The 25,519-nt window shown below is 41.3% G+C and overlaps 1 protein-coding gene across 1 annotated transcript in view; it reads right to left on the bottom strand.

Moving 5' to 3' along the window:
- nup210 (nucleoporin 210) overlaps window positions 1-25,519 on the bottom strand; it is a 101,581-nt gene that overhangs the window by 37,270 nt on the left and 38,792 nt on the right. Inside the window, exons 15-29 of the mRNA XM_080443430.1 lie at window positions 24,789-25,007; window positions 22,964-23,137; window positions 21,960-22,152; window positions 21,242-21,348; window positions 17,670-17,774; window positions 14,614-14,715; window positions 12,791-12,919; window positions 9,713-9,840; window positions 8,398-8,536; window positions 7,898-7,960; window positions 6,359-6,541; window positions 5,958-6,038; window positions 5,635-5,766; window positions 4,735-4,893; window positions 2,643-2,734 (exon numbers count right to left, since the gene is read on the bottom strand). Of these exons, the coding sequence (XP_080299556.1) occupies window positions 2,643-2,734; window positions 4,735-4,893; window positions 5,635-5,766; window positions 5,958-6,038; window positions 6,359-6,541; window positions 7,898-7,960; window positions 8,398-8,536; window positions 9,713-9,840; window positions 12,791-12,919; window positions 14,614-14,715; window positions 17,670-17,774; window positions 21,242-21,348; window positions 21,960-22,152; window positions 22,964-23,137; window positions 24,789-25,007 (2,006 nt within the window). The remainder of the gene's footprint in view (window positions 1-2,642; window positions 2,735-4,734; window positions 4,894-5,634; window positions 5,767-5,957; window positions 6,039-6,358; window positions 6,542-7,897; window positions 7,961-8,397; window positions 8,537-9,712; window positions 9,841-12,790; window positions 12,920-14,613; window positions 14,716-17,669; window positions 17,775-21,241; window positions 21,349-21,959; window positions 22,153-22,963; window positions 23,138-24,788; window positions 25,008-25,519) is intronic.

Here is a 25,519-nt window from a genome sequence, read left to right as displayed (position 1 = left end):
CCAGCTGACTGGATGCACTAATGACCTGTACAAGTTGGACACCACCACAATGGTCTGGTCTTTAATTAACACCAGAGGCACACCGCCACCTGTTTCATCAAGTCACTCTGCCACCATCATCGGGACAAAGATGTTTGTATTTGGGGGCGGGGGGAACCAGTGGGACGTCTACAACAACATCATCAGTGTGTTTGACACAGAGACCAACTGCTGGCTGAGCACACCTTCTCCACAGCTTCTTCCAGAAGGACGCGAGGGTCATTCAGCCTTTGCCTACAATGGAGAGCTGTACATATTTGGTGGCAGCAACTCAAAGCAATTCTTCAATGATCTGTGGAAATTCAATCCACAGACCCTCTTGTGGAAGAAGGTTGAGCCCAAAGGGAAAGCCCCAGGGGGTAGTATGGGCTGTTGTTGCATGGTGGGAGATCGTATCATCCTCTTTGGAGGATACAACGCACATGATGACCTATATATCTTAGATTTAAATCCTAATCTGAAGATGTTATGCAAGCTAGCAGTTATTCAGTACGGTGTGGCGCAGTCTGAACTCACACATGACATCAGGTGGGAACTGGCGGCCATGACTAACAACAATAACCGAAACCATAACATAGCCTGGGCTATGTTATGGGCTACGGGCTACGTAGCTTTGGCCTTCTGCGCCTTTGCTTGACCAATGTTAGGTGTTCTCAGAGGGACACACAAACGCACGGACGGGTGATTTGTACTGGAAGGTACTGTTCCAATCAAGACTGATTGATCCTGTCTTACCTCACTTCAAAAACATAGATGGCTTTTTGAAGTGACACACCTATTTATAGGATTTTATTTCGTCATGCGTCCCTCTAGCCAATCAAAGGCATTGGTGTCAACATATTGACACGTGTCACGTGGAGCTTGACCAACGTTGGCTTGGCTAGGAGGGAGGTGAACACACAGCGGGACGAAGCGAAAACATACTCTCCGCCTCCGGCGGAGACAATAATAATAATAAACAAACAAACTGCAAATGGCAACGGGGTCGAAGCATATCAGAGAAAGATGATGAAGAGGAAGATGATGGCCCTCAGGAGAAAATGCAGACGAAGAGGAAACATAAAAACATAATGTGGTTCACGGTGACATGTGTAGACCAAGGACCAGTGGAGATTATATCCAGAGCTAAGTGGATGATGTGGGAAGACGGATTCTCTGCTGGAACTGTTACCGCCACGACCCTCTGGATAAGTGGATGAAGAGGGATGGCTGGATGGATGATGGATGGATAAGTGGGTGGATGGATGGATTCACCAAATTAACACGTTGCGTGCATAAAGTCGTTCTATTATAAAATTATTATCTTTTTGAAAATTCCACAAGGGGCACCCTAACCCAGCTTTGGGATGATCCATCGTCACTCAGAGAATAAGTATGTGACGTCATTCCAAAAAACGTCACATCCATCCACCCTGACTATGGGATTTTTAGAAAAACACTCCTAATTCAGTTTCTTTTTTTTGCATTGAAAACCACCCGTTTTCAGCGGGCCATAGCCCCAAAATGGCCGATCGGCGTTGGAATGTTACTGTTCCAATGGACACACGGATCCCTCCGCCTTCTCACAGGGACTTTTTTTTTGGTACACAATCTGGCTTCCACTGCGTTTCAAAGATCGTCAGATTAAGGTAATTACGCTGGCAGGGGATAAAAAACTATGTTTAATATCTTGGCAGGTAATGTTAAGACTAGAGAGAGGGGCGTGTCTGATAAAAATGAATATATATATATATATATATATATAATATCTAAATACTGAATCAAGCAACTGTCCGGGGTGCTCCCAAAAGCCTGATAATTTTCGCGATAATTACAGTACCCTGCGATACTGTTATCATGGACGTTTTTTATCGCGATATACGAGAATATCGTATATCGTCCCATGCCTATAGAGGATATAGCCAATCTACATGCCACACTCCTGCGCTCTTGCTGATACAGACAATGAGCCTCTCCGACCTACTTACTTACTACATGCTCACCATTATGCTAAATAATAAGGTGTTTTGAGCCGCTAGCTACAGGACAAGGTCAGTCACCCGTTAAATTTAACTCTCAGCTACAATTGGAATTAAATTATCACTGGGGATATTACAGCAGTGGTTCTCAACCTGTGGGACATGATTTTTTCTCCACGGGTGACAGTGAAGTGACAATTTAAGGACTTTTAAGACCTTTTTAGGGCTTCAAAAAAAGAGTAATGAAAGTAATGAAAAAAAAAGACCATTACAGCGTCAAAATTAATCAACAAACTATACTATAAAAACTGGTCAAACATTGCCCAAATTGTCAAATAATATAAGAAAGAGGCAAACGTTAAAATAGCCGATCTACAAGCTCACAACGCGAGGCGTTGTGAGCTTGTAGATCCGCTATTTTCACAATATTTATCTGTGGAACCGAGTCAAAATGCCTCAACTCCAAGTGCTCGTCAGGGTGGTGGGTCCCCCAGTTTAAATATGATTATTTTGGAGGGGTGCCAGGTTCAAATATGATTATTTTTGTAGGGGTCCCAGGTTCAAATATGATTATTTTTGGGGGTCACAGCCTGAAAAGGTTGAGAACCACTGTACTACGGGTGTAGGAGGCGAGTTAGAACTCACCTGTTGGTTTGCAGCTTGAGGACAGAGTTGGGAGCCATCAGGATCTCATCAGCCTCCACTTGTGGGCTAAGCATCAGCAGCTTGTCATAAACCTTGATCAAAAGGAGAATCCTGAATTATTCATGGGCTTTAATCTTTCCCTTGATGTTGTGCTTTTTTAGTGGTGATTATATGTCACCGTGGCATAATGCAATGTGAAGCCTGCACTCTTATCGGCCACACTGCGTTAAGATATGACACATTGATGCGGTGTGATGCGTCACTTATGACTTGATATATTCACTGTTGACAGGCTGTAACATAAATATTTTCATCCTGTTGAAGGCCAGTTGACACTGTACATACTGTTTATCACTCTCATGTTCAATGTTGATAGTCAGATATTCATGGATATATTTACTGGTGACGACGCTGTACCTTTATAATTAACCCTTTAAGACCGGGAACGCATCTGTCATTTTAGATTTATTTGGCTATTCAAAAATAGCAGATCTACAAGCTCGTAGCGCGGCACCGAGTGCCGCGCTACGAGCTTGTAGATCTGCTATTTTTGAAAAATCATGAAAATGTGTGCAAATCTTTGAATATATATATTTTTTAAGACATTTTTAGAATCGGCCTCAGGTCTCAATGGGTTAAAACTCATTCAGAGTCAATCCCAGTGCAAGATGTCTAGGAGTAAGTCTAACTATTTGATTTGATTTCTATACTTATCTATCGTCTGTCGGGTGGAAACCTCACGATAAAAAAAAGAAAATAGTACCTGCGTTTCGAGCTTGCAGATCTGCTATTTATTTTTCTTGGCTTTTATGCCTTTATTGATAGGACAGTAGGCTGACAGGAAACGGGGAGAGAGATGGGGAGTGACATGCTGCAAACACCGTCGGGATCGGGAGTCGAACCCGCGACATGCTTGTATGGAGATAAGAGGTTTCTGCCTGACAGCAACGCTACCTTGGTTTGGTTCTTGACTCTACTCTTCACCCGTACCTCTCCTGTGTTTCATTCTTTCCGCGCTGTTGCTGCTACTAGCTATGACACCTGAATTTCCCCGCTGGGATCAATAAAGGTTTATCTTATCTTTCAGGCCGGGGCTTCTTTATATTCTGGCAGCGGGGGGAGGACCAGGGCCTAATACGCAGGATTACCCATAAACCAAGACCAAGTCACAGTGCAGTCATGTCTCTGGAAGCAGTGCTGTGTTCTGACACAAGACTCTCAGAGAAATGTTAATCCCCCCCCCCACGTCCAGGTTGCTGTTCTCAAACTTTTTCATGTCAAGGACCCTCAAAATTATATGTATTTGGCCGCGGACCCCCATCTCAAAATATGTTGTTCCAGGGACCCCCAGAAGCAAAGATTTGAGTTACAAATGTTCGCTTCAAATAATTATATATTCAAAGATTTGCACAAAATGTTCATGTTTTTTCCAAAAATAGCAGATCTACAAGCTCATAGCGCGGCACTCGGTGCCGCGCTATGAGCTTGTATATCTGCTATTTTTTAATAGCCAAAGTATAAAAGGTCAAAGTGGTTAACACTGTGTGCCAGAGGTTTATTAAAATAGGGTACGTTCAGTGCCTGCATATCTTCCATCCACTTACGGTGATATGTTTCGTGCTGTAGAAGCCCCGACGCGGAAGTGCATGTAAACAAAGCGTGCGTGAGAGACGGCGGAGGGTCCCGACTAACGCCTGGAACAATAATATTTCTAACACGATCCTCCATTGCAGAGTGATCGCCGATCGAAAACGGCTCACTTCCACCACTTTAAAAATAAATGGAGATATCAAGCTTTTAGTTAACATTGGAGAGGCCGACCGGAAGCATTTTTTACATGGATCCACATCCGGCCTCTCCTTCTTAGAGACTTTTTTTTTTAATTGGCCAAAAACAGTCCGGACCGTTTATGGCACATAACGCACAGCTTCTCAAAAACGGTCCGGAACGTTTATGGCACTCAATGTGTTAAAATGATTGTGATGCTAGTGATGCTATACTGTATGAACACATTTTGCTGGAACCCCCGCCCCCCATGGACCCCTGGGGGTCCCCGGACCCCACTTTAAGAACCAATGCGAGTGTACAGTACCTGGATCTGGACCTCGTCGCTCAGCTCCCGCAGGTTCCCCTCCAGCTGACCGGCCTTGGGGTCGCTGGCTCTGAGCACCACCTTCAGCCCCGTACGGCCTCTCGCTCTCCCAGTCACGCTCATGGCAAAGTTATGCTCCGAGTGGAGCTGCACGTTGGCCTGGAAAAGTTAAGTTAAAAGTGGGATATTACAAGGATGGCAGAAAATAGGAGCTTTATACATCAAACACCAAGGTAGAAGTGACAAGGCAGCAAGGGGGAGGAAAAAAAAAAAGCCTGGCTCACATTGCACATAGAGCATATTTCTGTTTGCCCTAAATAAATCACTCTGATAAAAAGGATGGAGGAGACAGTAGCTTATCATCAGTATCTGTCATTATCAGTGGTGGAAAAAGTACTCCAATGTTTTACTTAAAGTAAAAGTATCAATACTGCAATGTAGCAGTACTCTGTTACAAGTAAAAGTCCGGAATTAAAAAAATACTTGAGTAAAAGTACAAAAGTATTGGTATCAAAATGTACTTTAAGTACCAACAGTAAAAGTACTAAAATGTTTGAAAATAGCAAATCTACAAAGCTTGTAGATCGGCTATTTTCAATTCCAAGGTATAAAATAGGGCTAAAGTGGTTAATGTATGTTTTATAATGTAATCATTTATATCTGCAAAGTAACTAAAGTTTTCAAAATATTGTAGGGGAGTATAAGTACAATATTTGCCTCTGAGATGTAGTGGAGTGAAGTAAAAGTATAGACAATTGGAAATACACCAGTAAAGTAAAGTACCTCAAAATTGTACTTAAGTACAGTACTTGAGTAAATGTACTTAGCTACTTTACAACACCGGTAATTACCACGTACACAAAAGCATGAATGTTCAGAGGGAGGGAGGTCCTACCGTACCTCACTGTGACGTGATTGGACGTCAAGAATGTCTCTCTTGGTGGTGGACCAATGGAAGGTGAGACCTGGGAGGGTACTGCCAAAGGATAAGGGTGTCTGACTGTTGGTCAGACCCATCACGTACACAGGCATCTGGCAAAGGACACACAAACAAACGGGACAATGCGTCAGAATTCATTTTGGTGAACAACGGTGAATCTGTATAAAAGGACTATTTCTTTGAGCGACACTAAGTGCAACCAAGTATTAATTAGTCAGGTGTAAGGGTATACCTTGATTGAATACTTTAACAGTGTGCAAAAAGTACAGTGGTATAGTAATACCTGAGCGCCAGTCTTCATTCTGGTGATGGGGGCTCGGATCCGAATGGCTTTCAACTGCACCACCTCCACTTCTACTTCATCCTGTTGGAACATCAACAAATTAACCCATTAAGACCTGAGACCGATTCTACAAATGCCTTCTAAATCAGTGGTTCTCAAACTATTTTGTGACAAGGACCCGCAAAATTATACCAGCAAATACCAGCAAAATGAGTTAATATAGCGTTACAATCATGTTAACAACTTTAACCATATTTTATTTTTTTTAACTCAAATCTTTGCTTCTGGGTAGTCCCTGGCACAAAATATTTTTGAGATGATGGGGGTCCGCGAAATGCATGTCATTTTGGGTGGTCCTTGACATGAAAATGTTTCAGAACCACTGGCACAAACAAACTGACCTGAGAGATGACCACCAGCTTCCCGGTCTCCGAGTCCACCGCTCGGACCACTCCGGTCACCGTGACGTTGCCCACGGCCACGCCCCTGACATGGCCCACGCCGTTGACAGACGCTATCTCCTCCTTGGCCACGATGGAGAAGAGGATGTTGGACTGAGGCTGGGGCCCGCCCTCAGATGTGATCTAAAAAAAAATATATATATATATGAGATTAGGGCTGCAACAATCAATAATTATCTAAGCGATTATTCAATCCAATAATTCTTAGATTAATCGGGAAGCCTAGACTTAATTAAAAAAAATATATATATGACTAGGGATGTAACGATTTATCGTAAATCGAATAAAATCGATTCAAACTGGTGACAATTTAAATCGATTTAATAAAAAAAAATATTGCGATGCAAACAGCAGAGGGCGCGTAAAAAAGAGAGAAGAAAATACAGGATCTTTTTAAGAAAATTGATTAAAAAAAGTTTTCAGTCATTTGCTACTGTATTGAAAAGAGGATAAGAGATATCGTAAAAATCGTAAAAAAAGAAGAAAACACTGGATATAATTTTTTTTACGTATTTTTTTGTCTAGAAAATAATTTTGTGTTTAAAAATCTTGAAAATCGTGTTGATAATCTAGTATCGTGATTGGAATCGTATTTTGAGTGGAGGGAATCGTTACATGCCTAGAAATGACAGAAAAGGTCAGAATGAGTTTAGCATGAGCCGCCTTGTGCACACCGATGGTTTATTCATCATCATGAATGAGCTATTCAAAAATAGCCGATCTACAAGCTCATTATAGTTCATCTATTTCCAAAAGAATGTTGACAAAATCTATTCAGACGGGAGTTCGGATCAATTTGGGGGTCCTTAACAAGAAAACGTTTGAGAACTGATATCTTAACCCATTAAGACCGGGAACGCATCTGTGTGTCATTTTAAAATTTCTTTGGCTATTCAAAAAATAGCAGATCTACAAGCTCATAGCGCGGCGCGGCACCGAGTGCCGTGCTATGAGCTTGTAGATCTGCTGTTTTTTGAAAAATCTTGAAAATGTGTGCAAATCTTTGAATATATATATATATTATGTTTTAAAGCGAACATTTTTAACTCCGATCTGTGCTTCTGGGGGTCCCTGGAACAACATATTTTGAGATGGGGGTCCGCGGCCAAATACCTATCATTTTGGGGGTCCTTGACATGGAAAAGTAGAAAAGTATTATAGCAACATAAACGTTTTTTTCAAAAAAACTGTTTGTGGAAAAAATATTTAAAGATTTGCACAGAATGTTTTCAAATATAGCAGATCTACAAGCTCATAGCGCGGCACTCTTGTATATCTGCTATTTTTGAATAGCCAAATAAATCTTAAAAATTACACAGATGCGTTCCCGGTCTTAATGGGTTAACTGGAGCGTGATGTGCCATGTGGCATTTCAAATCGTCCCCCCATTGCGAGACACTCTCTTCCCTGGCAGAGGGCTCAGCCTCTTCACTGGAGTGGGGCAGAGACCAGCTGTTTCCTGGGGAATCCAATACATACCTGCATCATTGCTCCAATTAACAAAGTAATTTTCCTGGGGATGAGTTTGAAGGGTGGAAACACCTGGAAAGGAAACCAAGAATAAATCTCTCTGTGAGAATTTGTTTTCTAATATATACACAGGCAGGTATACAGTATAAAAGCTGACGTAAGAATCAAACTCTCTAAGTATTAGCATCATTTATGTCAAATGAAAAAAAATATTGAAAAATGCCCTCATGCATTAGAACAATATCAATCACCAGAACCAGAGACGTGTTTTAAATGAGTCTAACATGGTTTAACATGAGGTCTGAATTTGACAGGGCTTACAATAATAATAATAGGAGGGTCTGATCAAATGAATATCAAATATCTAATCATTGAATCAAGCAACTTGAAAAAAAGAAGAAAAAACACATTTCTGGGGTACACACAAAAAGCCAGAGTAGAGGTGAAAATGAACCCAGAAGGGTTTTTTAAGTGAAATACCCCATTAAAGCTTAGGGAAAATGTTATACCTCTATTTGTTGAGGGGCAGATGTGATCTTCTTTCCGTTTTTATCCACAACAACAGCTGACACGGTGGTCTGGCCAATAGAGAGACCTTTCACCAGGAAGATGGACGTGTCTTTCTCTGCAGCATGCTCGGCTACAGCACTGCACAGGAGGAGGCATGGAATACACATAAATAAACAGCCGGCATATTCATATAAACCACCATGCATATTCATAAACCACCTGCATTGTCATAAAGCACCTGCATACCGTCACTGTTGGCTGGAAGCCAGAACGTCCAAAACGGTCACTTGAATAAAAGAACTCGCATTCCAATCGATCTAATGTAGTTATTATTTAGTCAAAAGCTCTTGTTAATACTTTTCATTGGTTAAATATTTATAAAACCCACAGACAGAATTAACCACTTTCACTTTTCTTTTTTTTTGCTAAAGAAGCAAACATTGCCGATTTACAAGCTTGTAGATCAGCTATTTTCGCTATGTTTGCGCAACACAATCGTATGAAGGAGGAGGGCATTCATTTAATTTTAACATGCTGACATACAGTATGGAGATAGCGACAGCGACGACATTCAGAAATCCACATAAACACCCGGCATATTATTCAGAAGTCCGGAAAACCATCTGTGTAATGCTTCATTTACAGTTCCGTCAAGCAACACCGAGTGCCATGCTACAAGCTTGTAGATCTGCTATTTTTTCGAAAAAGTTTGAAGATTTTTAAACTCAGATCTTTGCTTCTGTGGATTCTACAAATGTCTTCTAAATCCTAAAGGTCCTTACACACCGGCGAATGTGCGAATATACGCAAAATTCGGACTCGTTCCGAATAATTAAAAGACGCTTTTTCGCTTCGCTTTTCTGCTTTTTCGCGCCATGTACGCTTGCATTGACTTTATAAGGTTTTAAAAAAAAGCGTATTATTCGCACAAAAAAATCGCCCCGGTGTGTAAGGACCTTAACAGTTCGGGTTTTTTTAAATAACTTATGTTGCTATAATAACAGTGGTTCTTAAACTTTTTTCATGTCAAGGACCCCCAAAATGATATGCATTTGTCCATGGACCCCCACCCCGACCCCTCATCTCAAAATATTTTGTTCCAGGGACCCCCCAGAAGTTGTAAGAGAGTTAAAAATGTTCACTTTAAAAGATATATATATTCAAAGATTTGCACACATTTTCACTATTTGTTTAAAAAAAATAGTAGATCTACAAGCTCATAGCCCAAAGAAATCTTACAATGACACAGATGCGTTCCCGGTCTTAATGTGGTTAAGTGGTCAACGTGTTCCTCCACGTGGTCACCAGACTTACTGCAGGGAGACGATCCCAGAGGCCGCCTTGAGTTTCAGGTTCATAACGTGGAAGTATCGGGCAGGGAAGGGCTTCCTGTTGTCGTCCAGGACTCTGACGTGAGCTCTCACCGATTTACCAATCTCCACCTGAAATGACCAGGAAATCATCATGGCAATCACCACCAGGATCATCTCAGAAATAAAGAGTCCAAAGGGAAGCTCCCAATAAAAAAAATGTACAGGTGCTGAACAACAATTAGGGCTGTCACGATTATGATATTTTACTTTACTTTAATTGTCACACAAATAATTGCTATGAAATGACTTTTAGGCCTTTATTAACCCATTAAGACCCGAGGCCGATACAAAAAAAGTTTTTTTGAAAAAATATAAAAAATGTTTCAAGATTTAACAAAAATAGCAGATATACAAGCTCATAGCGCGGCACTCGGTGCCGCGCTATGAGCTTGTATATCTGCTATTTTTGAATAGCCAAAGAATTCTAAAATGACACAGATGCGTTCCAGGTCTAAATGGGTTAACAAAAGTTGCACGGCGGAAGATATGACAGATTTGATTATCTCAAATAATTGCGATTGGACGATTATGTAATACATTTTGTGACAGGCCTAACAACAATACGCACAGTCATACTGTGTCTTAGCTCCCAGTGGAAGACGTATTAAGCTTGACAACTTTTCAACCCAAAGCACGTCTTCATCAGGTCTGGGAGCTGATGAAGACACATCTTTTATTTAGATTTTTTATTAATGCGAGAACAATGGCTTCCATTATAGCATGCTAACTTTCCAGGAATAGAAAGCCTGCAGATTCTATTAGCTTGGATTCCCTATTGATGATGTCACTGGTAGGTGGGTTTCTGAACCGTCCACAGCCCTCCTCTGAGACACAGAATGAGTAGACAAAAACTGTACCATACTATAATGAGCATGAGTGAGGGCCAAGTATATGAAGATAGGAGCTGGGAGCTAAGACACAGTGTGCAGGAGCTAAGACACAGTGTGCAGATTTCCCTTCCTACTCAAATGATAATCTCAAGCAGAGCCATTGAGAACTTGTTATTAACAATTTAAATAGAAAGATAAGAAAAGAAGCTCCACTGGAATGCAAATTAAGGCAATGCACTTAAGGGAAAACTTCCACCGAGTTTCCATCCCATGGTTCTGATGCAAGGAGATTAATAACAGTACAGTGTGGCAAAAGAAATACCCTACGGTAAGTCTACAGTGTATATTTCTCTGTGAAAACTTTGACATCACGAAACGATGACGACGATGTTTCACGTCATCCGGCGGTGGGGAGGCGGGGCAATTTTTTTCTCTGATTTCTGTGTTTTTCAAAAAACATGCCACATTTAAACGGCCATAGCTCTGGAATGGAATGAATCTCCGTGAGGAATGAGGTCACAGAGAATATTTCATGATTTTTCAAAAGGTACAGTAAAATCGCTGTTTTCGCTGGCAAGGGGACGGTAGACGGATGAATTCATTAATTAATTCTGTGGCAGTGAATGGAGTTAAGGTTGAAAATCTGCAGTTTTCCTTAACACATTCCCTGCCAATCACGTAGATCTACGTGAATGCAGATCCAACCGTTCACTGCCAATCACGGAAATCTACGTTTGGGGGGGGGGGGGGGGGGGGGGGAACGTCCAGAACTCAAGATAACGTGATAACGAAGATTTACTGCTCCATTCACTTCCTGGTTAACTTATTACTTTAAAATCCTGTATCTCGGCTCCTGTGTACAGTTTTTTTTTTACTATGTATTTTTGGCGAAACATGCTATTTTCAACTGGGTATAACAAGAGAACGGGAGGTCACGAGCAGTGGTGGAAAAAGTACTCAAATGTTTTACTTAAGTAAAAGTATCAATACTGCAATGTAGAAGTACTCTGTTACAAGTAAAAGTCCGGAATTCAAAATGTACTTGAGTAAAAGTACAAAAGTATTGGTATCAAAATGTACTTAAAGTACCAAAAGTAAAAGTACTAAAATGTTTGAAAATAGCAGATCTACAAGCTCGCGATGCGACGCGTTGAGAGCTTGTAGATCGGCTATTTTCAAATAGCCTAGGTATAAAATAGGGCTAAAGTGGTTAATGTATGTTTCATAATGTAACATATTTATATCGGCAAAGTAACTAGTAACTAAAGTTTTCAAATAATTGTAGTGGAGTAAAAGTACAACATTTGCCTCTGAGATGTAGTGGAGTAGAAGTAAAAGTATGGGAAATTGGGAATACTCAACTAAAGTACAAATACCTCAAAATGGTACTTAACACATTCCCTGCCAGAGGGTTTTTTTTATTTTACTTCCCCCAGTGCCAGTGTTTAAATTTTTAATTTTTAGGAGCCGAGATACAGGATTTTAAAGTAATAAGTTAACCAAGGAGTGAATGGAGCTAGAAATCTTTGGATCGTGATATCTCTGGTTCTGTGTGGATAAATTGAAAAAAAAAAAGACCAAAAAAAAAAAAAAAAAAAAACTTTTTTTTTTTTTTTTTTGAAAAACGGTTATACTCGTGGATGGATTTTTTTGGCAGTAAACGGGTGTATTTTTCATCAACGGTTATACTCGTGATTGGCAGGCAAAGTGTTAAGTACAGTACTTGATTAAATGTACTTAGTTACTTTACACCACTGGTCACGAGGACATTTTTTTTTTCACGGAAGCACAGTGATTTCCTCCGTGATTAGCAACCATCAGAGGATCGATCATACTGGATATAAATATTCTGTGACTATTTAAAAGGGTTAGAAAATTTGAGAAAACCCTGGCAGCAGCTAAAAAAAAGCGGATGGATAGAATAATGTCAGAGAACATTAATTTGGTCAGGTTCAATCCTGGGGAAGTTAATGATTTTGAATTCTTGATACAGAAATAAAAACCATTCATTCATTCATTCATTCATAATAATGGAAGGTGAAATCAAGCTTCATGACCACAAAAGGTTAAGTACTTTACAAAGCCAATCAGGCGTGGAAGAGGAAATCAAGTGACTGAGAACAGTCCAGCTGCGTCTGGGCGTTGCCAGATAACACACGGGGAACCAAGCGTTTAACCATCAAGCTGACCTTGTCCACCACTCGGACGTACACCTCCAGGATGCCGGACACGTGCACGGCGGCCTGGGCCGGCGCGGGGAAGGCCAGGCACAGGTCATGAACCATCACCATCACCAGGCCTGGATGGAGCGGAGTGACCTGGAGTTGGACACGTCAACAGAGTGGACACATCAATACAGTGGACACATCAATACAGTGGACACATCAACACAGGGGACACATCAACACAGGGGACACATCAACACAGGGGACACATCAACACAGGGGACACATCAACACAGGGGACACATCAACACAGTGGACACATCAACAGAGTGGACACATCAACCCAGTGGACACATCAACAGAGTGGACACATCAACCCAGTGGACACATCAACAGAGTGGACACATCAACCCAGTGGACACATCAACCCAGTGGACACATCAACAGAGTGGACACATCAACCCAGTGGACACATCAACACAGTGGACACATCAACACAGTGGACACATCAACACAGTGGACACATCAACACAGTGGACACATCAACCCAGTGGACACATCAACCCAGTGGACACATCAACCCAGTGGACACATTAACAGCGAACAGGAATATATAATATCGCTGCTGTCAGGCGGAAACCTCTTTTTTAAACCTTTCTAGTTTTTTTGTGAATTAACGCCCTACGTGATTATACTAGAGCGTCAAACAAAAGCATCAAAAGTTCGATACGCACGAAGCAATGCGTTTTGAGCTTGTCGATCTTCTGCTTTTCTATTTCCATTTTTTATTTGAATGCTGGAAAGTAACAGTTTTGGACATATGAGGTTTCCACCCGACAGAGACGATATCTATAATAATGTAGCTCGGAGCATGGCCTCACGAGGCTTTAAAAATCATCAGTCAAATGTAAAAAATCTATCCTAAAACCGATCAGCAGCCAGTGGAGGACATGATGTATGGTCTATTGTTATTTTGCAGTTACTGTGTACAAGCAAAATAGACAAGGAGGTAGACCTTAGAAACATGTATTGATTTCTGCCTGAGGGAGAGATGTTGCCTGAAACACCTCGTCTCAGACGTCAGGTTTTTAGCCCATTCAATCCGGGAATCCTCAGTCATTTTAGATGTATTTGGCTATTAAAAAATAGCAGATATACAAGCTCATAGCGAGGCTATGAGCTTGTGCTATCTTTGAAAAATCGTGAACATTTTTAACTGTCAAATGTCTCAAAAAATTTCTTCATTTTTCTGGAAAACTTCTGTTGCTATATCAGTAGTGCTCAGACTTTTTCTAGATCTAAGCCCTTTTTCGTGTTCATGTGTGCCTAGAGAAGTGTTGTAAATAGATGCGTATGTGAATATATATATATACACACACACACACACACACACACACACGTGAAGCTAAAAGATGAAAACCTTCACAAGAAGGGACCGCGCACACTCCTCTGGTATGATTTTGCTTCTTTATTTGCACAACGCGTTTCGCTTCCGCTTCCTCTTCCTCCTACATAAACGGTATACCATTTATGTAGGAGGAAGAGGAAGAGGAAGCGGAACCTTCTTGTGAAGGTTTTCATCTTTTAGCTTCATAAATAGCTCTTGCGCTGACCTGCACCTCCAGTCGGGGTCAAACAAGATGTGCACGAGTCTTTAGTTTATACACAGGTATATATATATTTTTGCATTGTACAGTGGTCTCCTTCCTTGTCTATTTTGCTTTGGATCTTTGCCTTGTTTGGGAACCCTAGGGACTCTCCCCACTTTTTTTTTGTGTGGTTCGGTTTACAGTATATACACACACAGGACAGGACAGGACATAAAAGAGCTTTTTGTTCCTCCTCACCTGGGCTTTTAAAGTGGCCTCTTGAAACTCAACCTTCACCAGGCCTCCCACGCTGGCGTTGACAAAGAAGTGTCCTGAACCCTCTCGCAGGGACAGGTCTGCCTGCAAGACCAAACGTGTTGGAGGTAAACATGAAAAACGGTTAGACACAGGGCAGGCTTACCGTTTGTCAGAACCCCTCCCCCCCACACCCCCACACACACTTTTGTAAAGCTATACTTGTGAGGACATCAACAATTTAGTATGGCAATTTTATGATTGCCATTACAATCTTTTGCCATTTTTAACTGTAAGCCTAACGCCATTTTCAATGTGCTAAGTATAAATCGCGCAACCCAACCCCTGAACTTAAAGAGATCGTTCACCAATCGATTAGTCACCCCATGGAGACTTTTATTCATGGATATCTTTTTGTTTTTGTCGCATTCCTAAGCCAATAAATGTGATGACCAGCGGACCGGTAGGCAGCGGTTCCGGTAGGAGACACAAAGGAGACTCTTTGTGTCTCCTGCCGGTCATCAAATTATTGGCTTAGGAATGCGACAAAAACAAAAAAATATCCGTGAATTAATGTCTCCATTAAATGACTAATCGATAGGGGGGAAAAAAAGTATTTTTGGGGGTGAACTACCCCTTTAACACATTGACCGCCAGAGGTTAATCTCATAATGTACTCACCAGTGCCAACGTTTTATTGTTGTTTTTTGTTTTTTTCACGTTGCCATAGACCTCGTTAAAATCCTTAAGATTGAGCTCTGCACTGTTTGTAAACATCGCGGAGTTCTCCCTGCGTGTACCAGTCCAAACCACGTGTCAAACGGGGCATCCATGTTGTAGTTAGAACGGTTTAGGTTAAACAGTGATCAGCGAGGAGAAAAACTACAATCGAAGAAAATGGCGTTGCAGTGTGCGCTTTAGAATGGAGTCCTATGGGATCGGCAAAACGTGATCCCGAATAATTCCATTTCCGGTGGTGTTACAATGAAATGTGCCGTACTAGAAAATTGAAAAAAGTTTTTTTTTTCGGAAAAAAAGGAAAAAGCACCACAGCCCGTAGGCTACGGGATCGGCGCTTTACAGTTGGATTTATCGGCCCGTAGGCTACGGGCCTGGCGGTGAGAGTGTTAAAGGTCTAATCGTAACCCTAACCTGAATGTTTTACTCTAACAACCTGTTTTAACCATAAAACAACAAGTACCCTGGTCCTCACAAGAGACAATTCCTACGATAGGGACATTTGGACCTCACAAGTATAGTAATACAAGTACACACACACACACCCACCCCCCAAACACGAGCACTTGATGACCAGAATAACATGAATCCACTGGTGGCATCAAAAGGTGACCCCTGCCCGCCGCCACACTTTATAATCCTCTTACGCAGGTCACTAGCGGTTATTTTCCGCACCACCCCCACCAGACACTGACTGACTGACTGCCTGCTACTACATCACACAGGATTAGAGAGAGAGAGAGAGAGAGAGAGGCCTGTAGAGAGACCTCCTGGAGAGGAGAACTTTTGAGAGCGTGTAGCAGTTTAAACCACTTTAAACCCTCTAGAATAGATGTAGTAAATTGGACCCAAGTTGGACTCTGTACTTGGACCTGTACACCAAGTTCTCTCTTCGCCAAAAATTTACGATCGGCAATTTTTGGGCTAATGTTACCCCGAGAATATGGACGCTGGGGTTCAAGTTTAACCCATTGAATCCCGGGCACGCATGTCTGTCATTTTAGATTTCTTTGGCTATTCAAAAATAGCGGATCTATAGCGCGGCACCGAGTGCCGCGCTATGAGCTTGTAGATCTGCTATTTTTGAAAAGGCGTGAAACTTTGTGCAAATCTTTGAATATATATTTTCTAAAGCAAGCATTTGTAATTATATTTTGTTCCAGGGACCACCCAGAGGCAAAGATTTGAGTAAATGTTGGCTTTAAAAAAAAAAAGATATATTCAAAGATTTCCAAGACATTTTCACGATTTTTCAAAAATGGCAGATCTACAAGCTCGTAGCGCGGCACTCGGTGCTTGAATATCTGCTATTTTTGATTAACCAAAGAAATCTTAAAATGACACGGAGATGCGTTCCCGGTCTTATTGGATTAAAACGCTGGCTCCTACATTATACAGGATTAGGGGAGAGAGAGAGAGAGGGAGAGAGAGAGAGAGAGGCCTTCAGAAAGAACTCCTGGAGAGGCAAACTTTTGAGAGCGTGTAGCTGTTAAAGCCCAAACGCTAGAGGATCACCCAATTCTGTCAGTTCCAACGTCTCGGAGGGGAAACAGGCTACGTGTTGTTAACGGCCAGAGGTGGAAGAAAGTACTCAAAGAGTTTTTATTTAAGAATCGGTCATTTTAAGATTTCTTTGGGCTATTCAAAGCTAGCAGATCTACAAGCTCATAGTGCGGCACCGAGTGCCGCGCTACGAGCTTGTATATCTGCTTTTTTTTTTTTTTATGTGTGCAAATCTTTGAATATATATACATAGGTTTTTTTTAAAAGCAAACATATTTAACTAAAATCTTTGCTTCTGGGGGGTCCCTGGAACAACATATTTTGAGATGGGGGGTCCACGGCCAAATACATGTCATTTCAGGGGTCCTTTTTAGAAGGCATTTGTAGAATCCATAGGAAGCAAAGATTTGAGTTAAAAATGTTTGCTTAAAAAAATATATGTTTCAAAGATTTTCACGATTTTTCCAATAATAGCAGATCTACAAGCTCATAGTGCGGCACTCGGTGCCGCACTATGAGCTTGTAGATCTGCTATTTTGGAATAGCCAAAGAAATCTGAAAATGACACAGATGCGTTCCCGGTCTTAATGGGTTAAATAAAAGTAGTGATGCCGCAATATAGAAGTACCACTGTATGCTACAAGTAAAAGTGTAAACGTACACATGTATTGGCATCAAAATATACTGGAAGTGCCAAAAGTAAAAGTACTCATTATGCAGCATTGTCCATTTCAAAGGTTGTTTCTGCCCCGACAGCAACGAAATGTTCTGTAGTTACTCTCCACCCACTGGTTAACAGCAGGAGCTGGTGGTCTTACCCGCACGTCAGGGTGGTTGTAGATGGTCATGGTTTCCGGGCTGACTTTCACATCCTCCACCAGCAGCAGCTCCAGGGTGGCCGAGACAGGGGTCAAAGGGTCGTACTGTCAGGGAGGAGGGAGATAACGAAAAACAGAACGGTTGCTATGGTTACGGACATAAACGTTATAAAGGTTGCTATGGTTACGGACATAAAACGTTATGACGACAACAGGGTGGTATTGTCCTACTGAATAAGGAAGCAGAAGTTAAAAAAAAAAGGTCCACAAAACAGGAACCACAATGTAATGAATGTAATGATCATGTTCCTACAGCCTGATTTGTACATTATAGACCATTGGTTCTCAAAGTGGGGTCCAGGGACCCCCAGGGGTCCTTGATGGGAGTTCCAGGGGGTCCCCAGCTAAATGATAGATTAGGAACCAAATAGACCCTTATGGGTCTATAACTCTGAGTGTACAAATGGAACCAAATGGCCCCTAACAGGTCCATTTGGTTCCATTTGTACACTCTCAGAGTTAAATTAACATTGACGTTACAATATAAATTGGGGTTCCAGAGATAGAAATGCCATTAACCCATTAAGACCTGGAACTGTGTCATTTTTTAATTTGAGCTAAAAAGCATTATTTTACACTTTAGGCTATTCAAAAATAGCAGATCTACAAGCTCATAGCGCGGCACCGAGTGCCGCGCTACGAGCTTGTATATCTGCTATTTTTGAAAAATCATGAAAATGTGTGCAAATCTTTGAACATAATATATTTTTAAAGCGAACATTTTTATCTCAAATCTTTGCTTCTGGGGGTCCCTGGAACAATATATTTTGATGGGGGTCTGCGGCTAAATACATGTAATTTTGGGGGTCCTTGACATGAAAAAGATTGAGCACCACTGATACAGAAACATACGTTTTTCAGAAAACTGTTGAGATTTAGGAGACATGTAGAATCGGCTTCAGGTCTCAATGGGTTAAATGGGAGTCCGTAGCCTAATGGATGTCAAACTGGGGGTCCTTGAGATTAAAATGGTTGAGAATCGCTGCTATAGAGCCGTAAAACTCTTCTCTTATGGGGGTCCCTGGCATATCTTTTCAAATGGGCGTCAGGCTAATACGTGTCAAGCTGAGGGTCCTTGACATGAAATAAGTTTGAGAACCACTGTTATAGACAATACACATGGCACATTGTGTGCATATTGCATCCACTCTTAGCATACACGTGTAGGCACATAGCTTCCTGGACCACTTCCCTTGTTGTTAGCGGGAATAAACAAAAAAAAGGAAAGTGGTGCCCCCAGAGGCAAAAACCTTGTATTTTTTTTTTACCGAATGGGTTCCCAGATTGGAGGCTTTACTTACTAACCAATGATGCCTTAAATCAGTGGAGAAAACATGTCGACATTTGGCAAGATCCGTCAAACATTTTTCAAAAGTAGCCAATCTACAAACTCAAAACGCGTGGCGACTTTGTACAGTAGATCGCACATTTTCAAGTAGCCAAAACATTAAATAAGTGCTTAAGTGCAGTTCCTGCGTTAACTGTTCCTCAATTAGCTGGAACCCTAAAGCAGTGGTTCTCAACCTGTGGGTCCACATGATTTTTTTTTGGGGGGGGGGGTCCCCAGATGACAGTGAAGTGACAATTTAAGGACTAAAGGTAGGGTAAGTGATATTTTTTTGGTTAAAACAAAAAGTATTTTGTTAAAAGGTTAAAGCACTATATTCTGATAGTAATCATTGCTATAGAGTGTTTGTTCAGTAACAGGAGTCTCCCCGTCTCTCCAGCTCTTTGATAAACAGACAAAATCTCAGCCAATCAGGAGAAAGTACTCATTGTTAAGCTTAACTTTTTATAGTGTTCCAGTTCCAATTTTGCCTGCTCATTTCTTAGTGTCATCACTTCCAATTTCACTTGTTTAATCTATATCCTGATTGAGTTCTCTATCCTGATTGGATAAAATTGGAAATGAAACTGAAACGAAAATGCATTTTCTGTTTTATAAAGAGCTGGAGAGACAAGGAGACTCCTTTTACTGAACAAACACTCTATAGCAATGAGTACTATCAGAATATAGAGCTATTTAACACTTATTTTAACCAAAGAAAATCACTTACCCTACCTTTAAAGGGGAATTTTGGACTAAAGTTTTCTTACCTTTTCTATGACGTTATGATATCTTAGGATGAATGGTACAGTAGAAAAATTTCATAACTCCACCCCTGAGCCGCCACAGCTTAAAAGGTGCGCGGATAGGCCTTAGGTTAGATCACATATTTTAATAGCTTTTTTTTTTTTTTTTCTGGTGAGATCTGACGTTCATAGTGACAGAACACTGTCCCCAAAAAAAAAAGAAAGAAAAAAAAAACAGAAGTCTCGCTAGACGAGATTGAAATCTCGAGATTTCAATCTCGTCTAGCGAGACTTCTGTTTTTTTTTTGTTTTTGTTTTTTTGTTTCATAGTGTTCTGTCACTATGAACGTCAGATCTCATCAAAAAAAATATTTAAAAAAGCTATTAAAATATGTGATCTAACCTAAGGCCTATCCGCGCACCTTTTAAGCTGTGGCGGCTCAGGGGTGGAGTTATGACATTTTTCTACTGTACCATTCATCCTAAGATATCATAACGTCATAGAAAAGTTAAGAAAACTTTAGTCCAAAATTCTCCTTTAAGACCTTTTTAATACCTAAAAAAAATGAAAAAAAGACCATTACTGCATCAAAAGTAATCAACAAACAAACTATAAAAACTGGTCAAACATTGGCCAAATGGTCAAATAAAAAGGTTGAGGACCATTGCCTATAGGACCACTGGGGGGGTCCCCAGACCCCACTTTGAGAATCACTGCCTTACGTTTTTGTAAAATGAATGCTGCCGGACTGCATTCTAACAACGTATCTCCTGTCAACATCGTTAGAATGCTTTGAAAACCGGTTAGGTCAGGTTTGGGACAGAGATGACACCACAGGCAGTTGTTAAAGTTAAACTAAAGTTAAATTGTATATCTTTTGTGAGTGGCAAAAGTTTCACAACACCCACTCCATGAATTTCACCCCCGGAAGCCTTTTATTTATATATTTTATATTGAACGTGGACTGGGGGGACTTTCCCGGGGAAATGACGTCATCTGGCCGGAAAACGGAGGTGGAAATGCACTGGTTTCCTGTTTGGCCAGGAACTACCGCAACGGTTTCCTGTTTGGCCAGGAACTATCGCGCTAATAACAAAAATGAACCTCACGCTGATTTTAAGAGAATGTAGGATTGGAAGATCGAAAAAGAACAGAAAAAGAAAGCACAGCTCATGGTAACTAATGCTCCACTGGCTAAGAGAAACGATCCGTAGATAGTATAAAACAATTAAAAGATCGCTTTTTGAAACGCTTCCGGTGAAAACGAATGGAATTCTGGGTAATCGAGGAGTACGGAAATTGTATGCAGTGACGGTAGTGACCAGCAGAGGTTGCTAAAAATCGTTAGTTGTGAATTTGCATTGTACAACTTTAAAATACTGGTTCCACTGGCAGCGTCATGTGTTTCTGGGTGACTGAAAAAAAAGGAAGGCATTACCTGGCTGAGAACCTTGGCTGCCGCAAGGTGTGACGCCTGGTAATCCACAGCGGTCACTGTGATGGCGGCAATTCCTGTCTGATGGTGAACAAGAACTGTCTGACGACCTGAGACAAAAACAAGTCATTAAAAAAAAACGTTATAAAAATACATATTTAAATATTAATGTTATACTGTCATTAAAATCTTTAGTGTTTTGCCAATTTTGCATCAGGGCAATCTCAGAGTTAAATTAACAGATACAAAAAAAAGGTATCAAAATAGGGGCCAGTGGCCGTAATGCATATCAAACCGGGAGTCCTAGAAACAAAAAAGGTTGAGAACAACCGCTTTAGAGCCAATACCATGTCTGATGTATATGTACCATTCAGTTTCTTCAGTGCCAATGCCATGCGAGATGTGTGTATGTACCAGGCAGTTTCTTTAGTGCCAATGCCATAAATGATGCATTTATATAGCGCTTTTATCCAAAGCGCTTTACATAGATTGTGCATTACATTCAACCAACCATTCACACACACATTCATACACCGAAGGCGGAGGAAACCATGCAAGGCACCAACCTGCTCATCGGGAGCAATTAGGGGGTTCAGCGTCTTGCTCAAGGACACTTCGACACTAACTCGATCGAACTGGGAACCTCGCGGTTGCCATCTGGCCGCTCTTATCGGCCACTCTACCGTCTCTAATGCCGCGAGAGATGTTTGTGTGTATGTACCGTGCAGTTTCTTCTGTTTGCCAGCATCCTCTTGCAGCTCCAGCTCCATGGGCACGGAGGGTTCGATGCTGGCCAAGGACACTTTGGTCGACTCCCACACTAGACCCAGGGAGCTGAAATTGTCAAACTTCCTGCCGTGCTGATCGAAGGCGGCCAGGTCCAGAATGGGATTACGGTAATTTGAGACGGGCACCTGGATGATGATAATATTTGTTCATTGACATTGAAGAGTAGAGGTGCAACAGTTAATCAAACTAATAGATCAAGCTTGAAATAAGCGGCATAAAAATTACACCAGTTGAGTTGAATCCCTTTTGTTTTTGATAAACAGTGAACAGCAAATTCTTTAAAAATAAGTAGTTTAACCCATTAAGACCTGGAACTGTGTCATTTTTAGATTTGAGCTAAAAAGCATTATTTTACACTTTGGGCTATTCAAAAATAGCAGATATACAAGCTCATAGCGCGGCACCGAGTGCCGCGCTACGAGCTTGTAGATCTGCTATTTTTGAAAAATCTTGAAAATGTGTGCAAATCTTTGAATATATTTTTTTTTAAATCGAACATTTCTAACTCAAATATTTGCTTCTGGGGGGTCCCTGGAACAACATATTTTGATGGGGGTCCGCGGCCAAATACATATAATTTTGGGGGTCCTTGACATGAAAAAGATTGAGCACCACTGATATAGAAACATACGTTTTTCAGAAAACTGTTAAGATTTAGGAGACATGTAGAATCGGCTTCAGGTCTCAATGGGTTAAATATCGCCTCTGTCGGGTGGAAACCTCATATGTCCAAAACTGTTACTTTTCAGCATTCGAATTCAAACATAGCAAAAGTAGCAGATCTACAAGCTCAAAACGCGTAGCTTCGCGCCGCGTTTCGAGCTTGCACATCCGTTACTTTTGATGCTTTTGTGTGACGCTGTAGTATGACCAAGTAAGACCACAAAAAAAAAAGTTCAAACATGGAGATAAGACGTTTTACGATATGATTGTTACCACTTGTTTGTTGTGCTGCAGCAGAGGACAGGTGAGGTCCAGTCGGTGGCTGTTGTACACGGGCACTAGGGTCAGGCGGGACGGGGGCGCGCACACAAACTTGACCACCGCCGGCTCCACGGCGGGGTAGGGGTTGGTCAGACTGGGCTTGTTCCCCACGGTCACCTCCAGCACCTGGACGAACAAGATCACGATCGATACCTCGATGAATACGATCATAAACAGTCAGGCACCTCCAAAAAGAGCACGGTTGCTGTTAAAACTAGTGACCTGGAGGTTGGTGAACACTTAACCCTTTAAGACCTGAGGCGATTCTTTAAAAAAAATCTAAATCCTAACAGTTTTTGGAAAAAAATCAAAAAAAAAAATGTTTCACGATTTTTCAAAAATAGCAGATCTACAAGCTCATAGCGCGGCACTCGGTGCCGCGCTATGAGCTTGTATATCTGCTATTTTTGAATAGCCAAAGACATCTAAAGTGACACAGATGCGTTCCAGGTATCAATGGGTTAACACAAGACATAACACCGCCACTATGCTTCCAGCATCTGTGGACAATACAGTAAACATCTGAGAGTATCTGGCTTGTATGACATCTGACTTTTTAGGAGTTTAGGAGAGACAAGGAACATTGCGCGCAGCTCTAGAGAAACGTCTTACAATCGGGGAAAGGCTGTGTGCACAGTTTTGTGTCAATTGAGCTGTGTTAACCACTTAAACCCCATACGGGTAACCTGGAGTCCCTCAGGGCTCAATACTAGTGTAATTTCTGTTTTGCGTTATTGTGGGGGAAAGCTTTCTCTGAAAATAGCCGATTCTTGTCAATCTGCAATTTTCAGCGAAAGCCTTCCTCACAATACCGATGCTGGGGTTTAAGTGGTTAATTAAACTGTTAATTGACCTGTGTTAATTCAAATGTGTTACTTGAACTGTGTTAATTAAAATGTGTTAATTGAACTGTGTTGATTAAAATGTGTTACTTGAACTGTGCCGATTAAAATGTGTTACTTGAACTCAGAGTGACAATAACGTAACAGCCATTTCTACAATTGATGAACTTGTACAACTTAGGTACTTACTGTGTAGCCTAAACATTTTCCATTTATTGAAAAATGTCTGGCACAGGATGCAATCCTCTATGCCAGACTCAACAAAATATAAATATTTTCTTTCAAATTGCGACATTCACAATTCACCATGTACTACCCTGCAACCCACACACCCACCCCACAAATACATTCCATATTTTACATTTTTAAAAATCCCTTGGTTCACCAGTCAATGAAAGCCAGCCCTATAATTGCGCAAAGTCTTTTGTTGACCAGAATGTGTCAGGTGTATTCTTGAAGGTATTGACTGAAGGAGCCTGGACCACTTCCTCTGGAGGTTTGTTCCATGCTCTTACACAGCTCGAAGTGTAAAGAAATTCTTTCTCTTTTCAGAGTGACAGTTTAGTGGTAACAGTTTTAGAGAATTGCATCATAATTCTGCAGAATATACTAGAGCAGTGGTTCTCAAATGAATTTCGAGGAATCTCTGGGTTCCTTTTGGGGGGTCTAAATTGACCCTTACAAGTATGTAACTCTGACAGTATACAAATGGAACCAAATGGACCTGTTGGGGTCCATTTGGTTCCATTTGTATACTGTCAGAGTTAAGGGGAGACCTTGAAATGTAAAAGTTTGAGAACCATTGTACTAGAGTATCAGGTAGAATGAGTAACTGAAAGGTTCCGATAACCACGGTTAAGGATAGTGTAAAAGCTATTGAAACCAGGTTATGAATGGTCAAAGGTTATGATAACCATCAGAGGCGTTGATCTGACCTGCTCTCCCAGGGTTCTGCAGGTAGCGGTGAGCCAGTGTTGGCTGTGGCTGTGGGTTGACGGGCCGGTCAGCGCCAGGCCGATGCTGGCCTCGTCCTCCGCCTTCAGGTTACGGAAGAACTTGGACGGTTCCAGAACCCAGGGCTTTGGGCCTCCCTCGAAGAGCATCTCTTTAGATGACCCCAGGGTCACCAAAGCCACAGACACGGGGTCAACTGCCTGAAGAAAGAAAGCAAGAAAGAGAGAAAGAGATAAAACAAAAACTGTGCACGCAATCTATTATAGCTTACAAGATATAAGAACATTAATTGGAGAAAAATGTGCTGCAGAAATAAACAAAGAAATCAAACTGGGTCATTCTATAGCTGCCAGTGCAAAACAAGTGCTTGGGAAAAATATGATTTGAAAAAATATGATTTGTGCTCAGTCAGTGGCTTCGTGATATAATGTCCCGTCTTAAACTGCATATGTTGCGGTTCTCAATTACCGGCTCCGAGAAAAAAATCTATAAGACCTGGCGTCCGTTTATGACATTCTACCACAACACACAAACTACCTATTGTGGCGTACTTTTGCTTTGACTGTAACACCAAACTACAGCAAACCAAAAAAATCTTTATTTTATCTGCTCTGATTATTTTTCTTTTTTTTTTCCCTTTCATTTTCTATTTTAATTTTGAGATTGCGCCTTACAACTGTCCTGGGGATTGAGGGTGGGATAGGGGAATGTG

This window comes from Gymnoscopelus braueri (assembly GCF_963280865.1).
Source record: "Gymnoscopelus braueri genome assembly, chromosome: 12".
In the NCBI taxonomy this organism is placed as follows: domain Eukaryota; kingdom Metazoa; phylum Chordata; class Actinopteri; order Myctophiformes; family Myctophidae; genus Gymnoscopelus; species Gymnoscopelus braueri.
The sequence above is the reverse complement of the archived record's forward strand: the minus strand, read 5'-3'. Positions and strand labels throughout refer to the sequence as shown.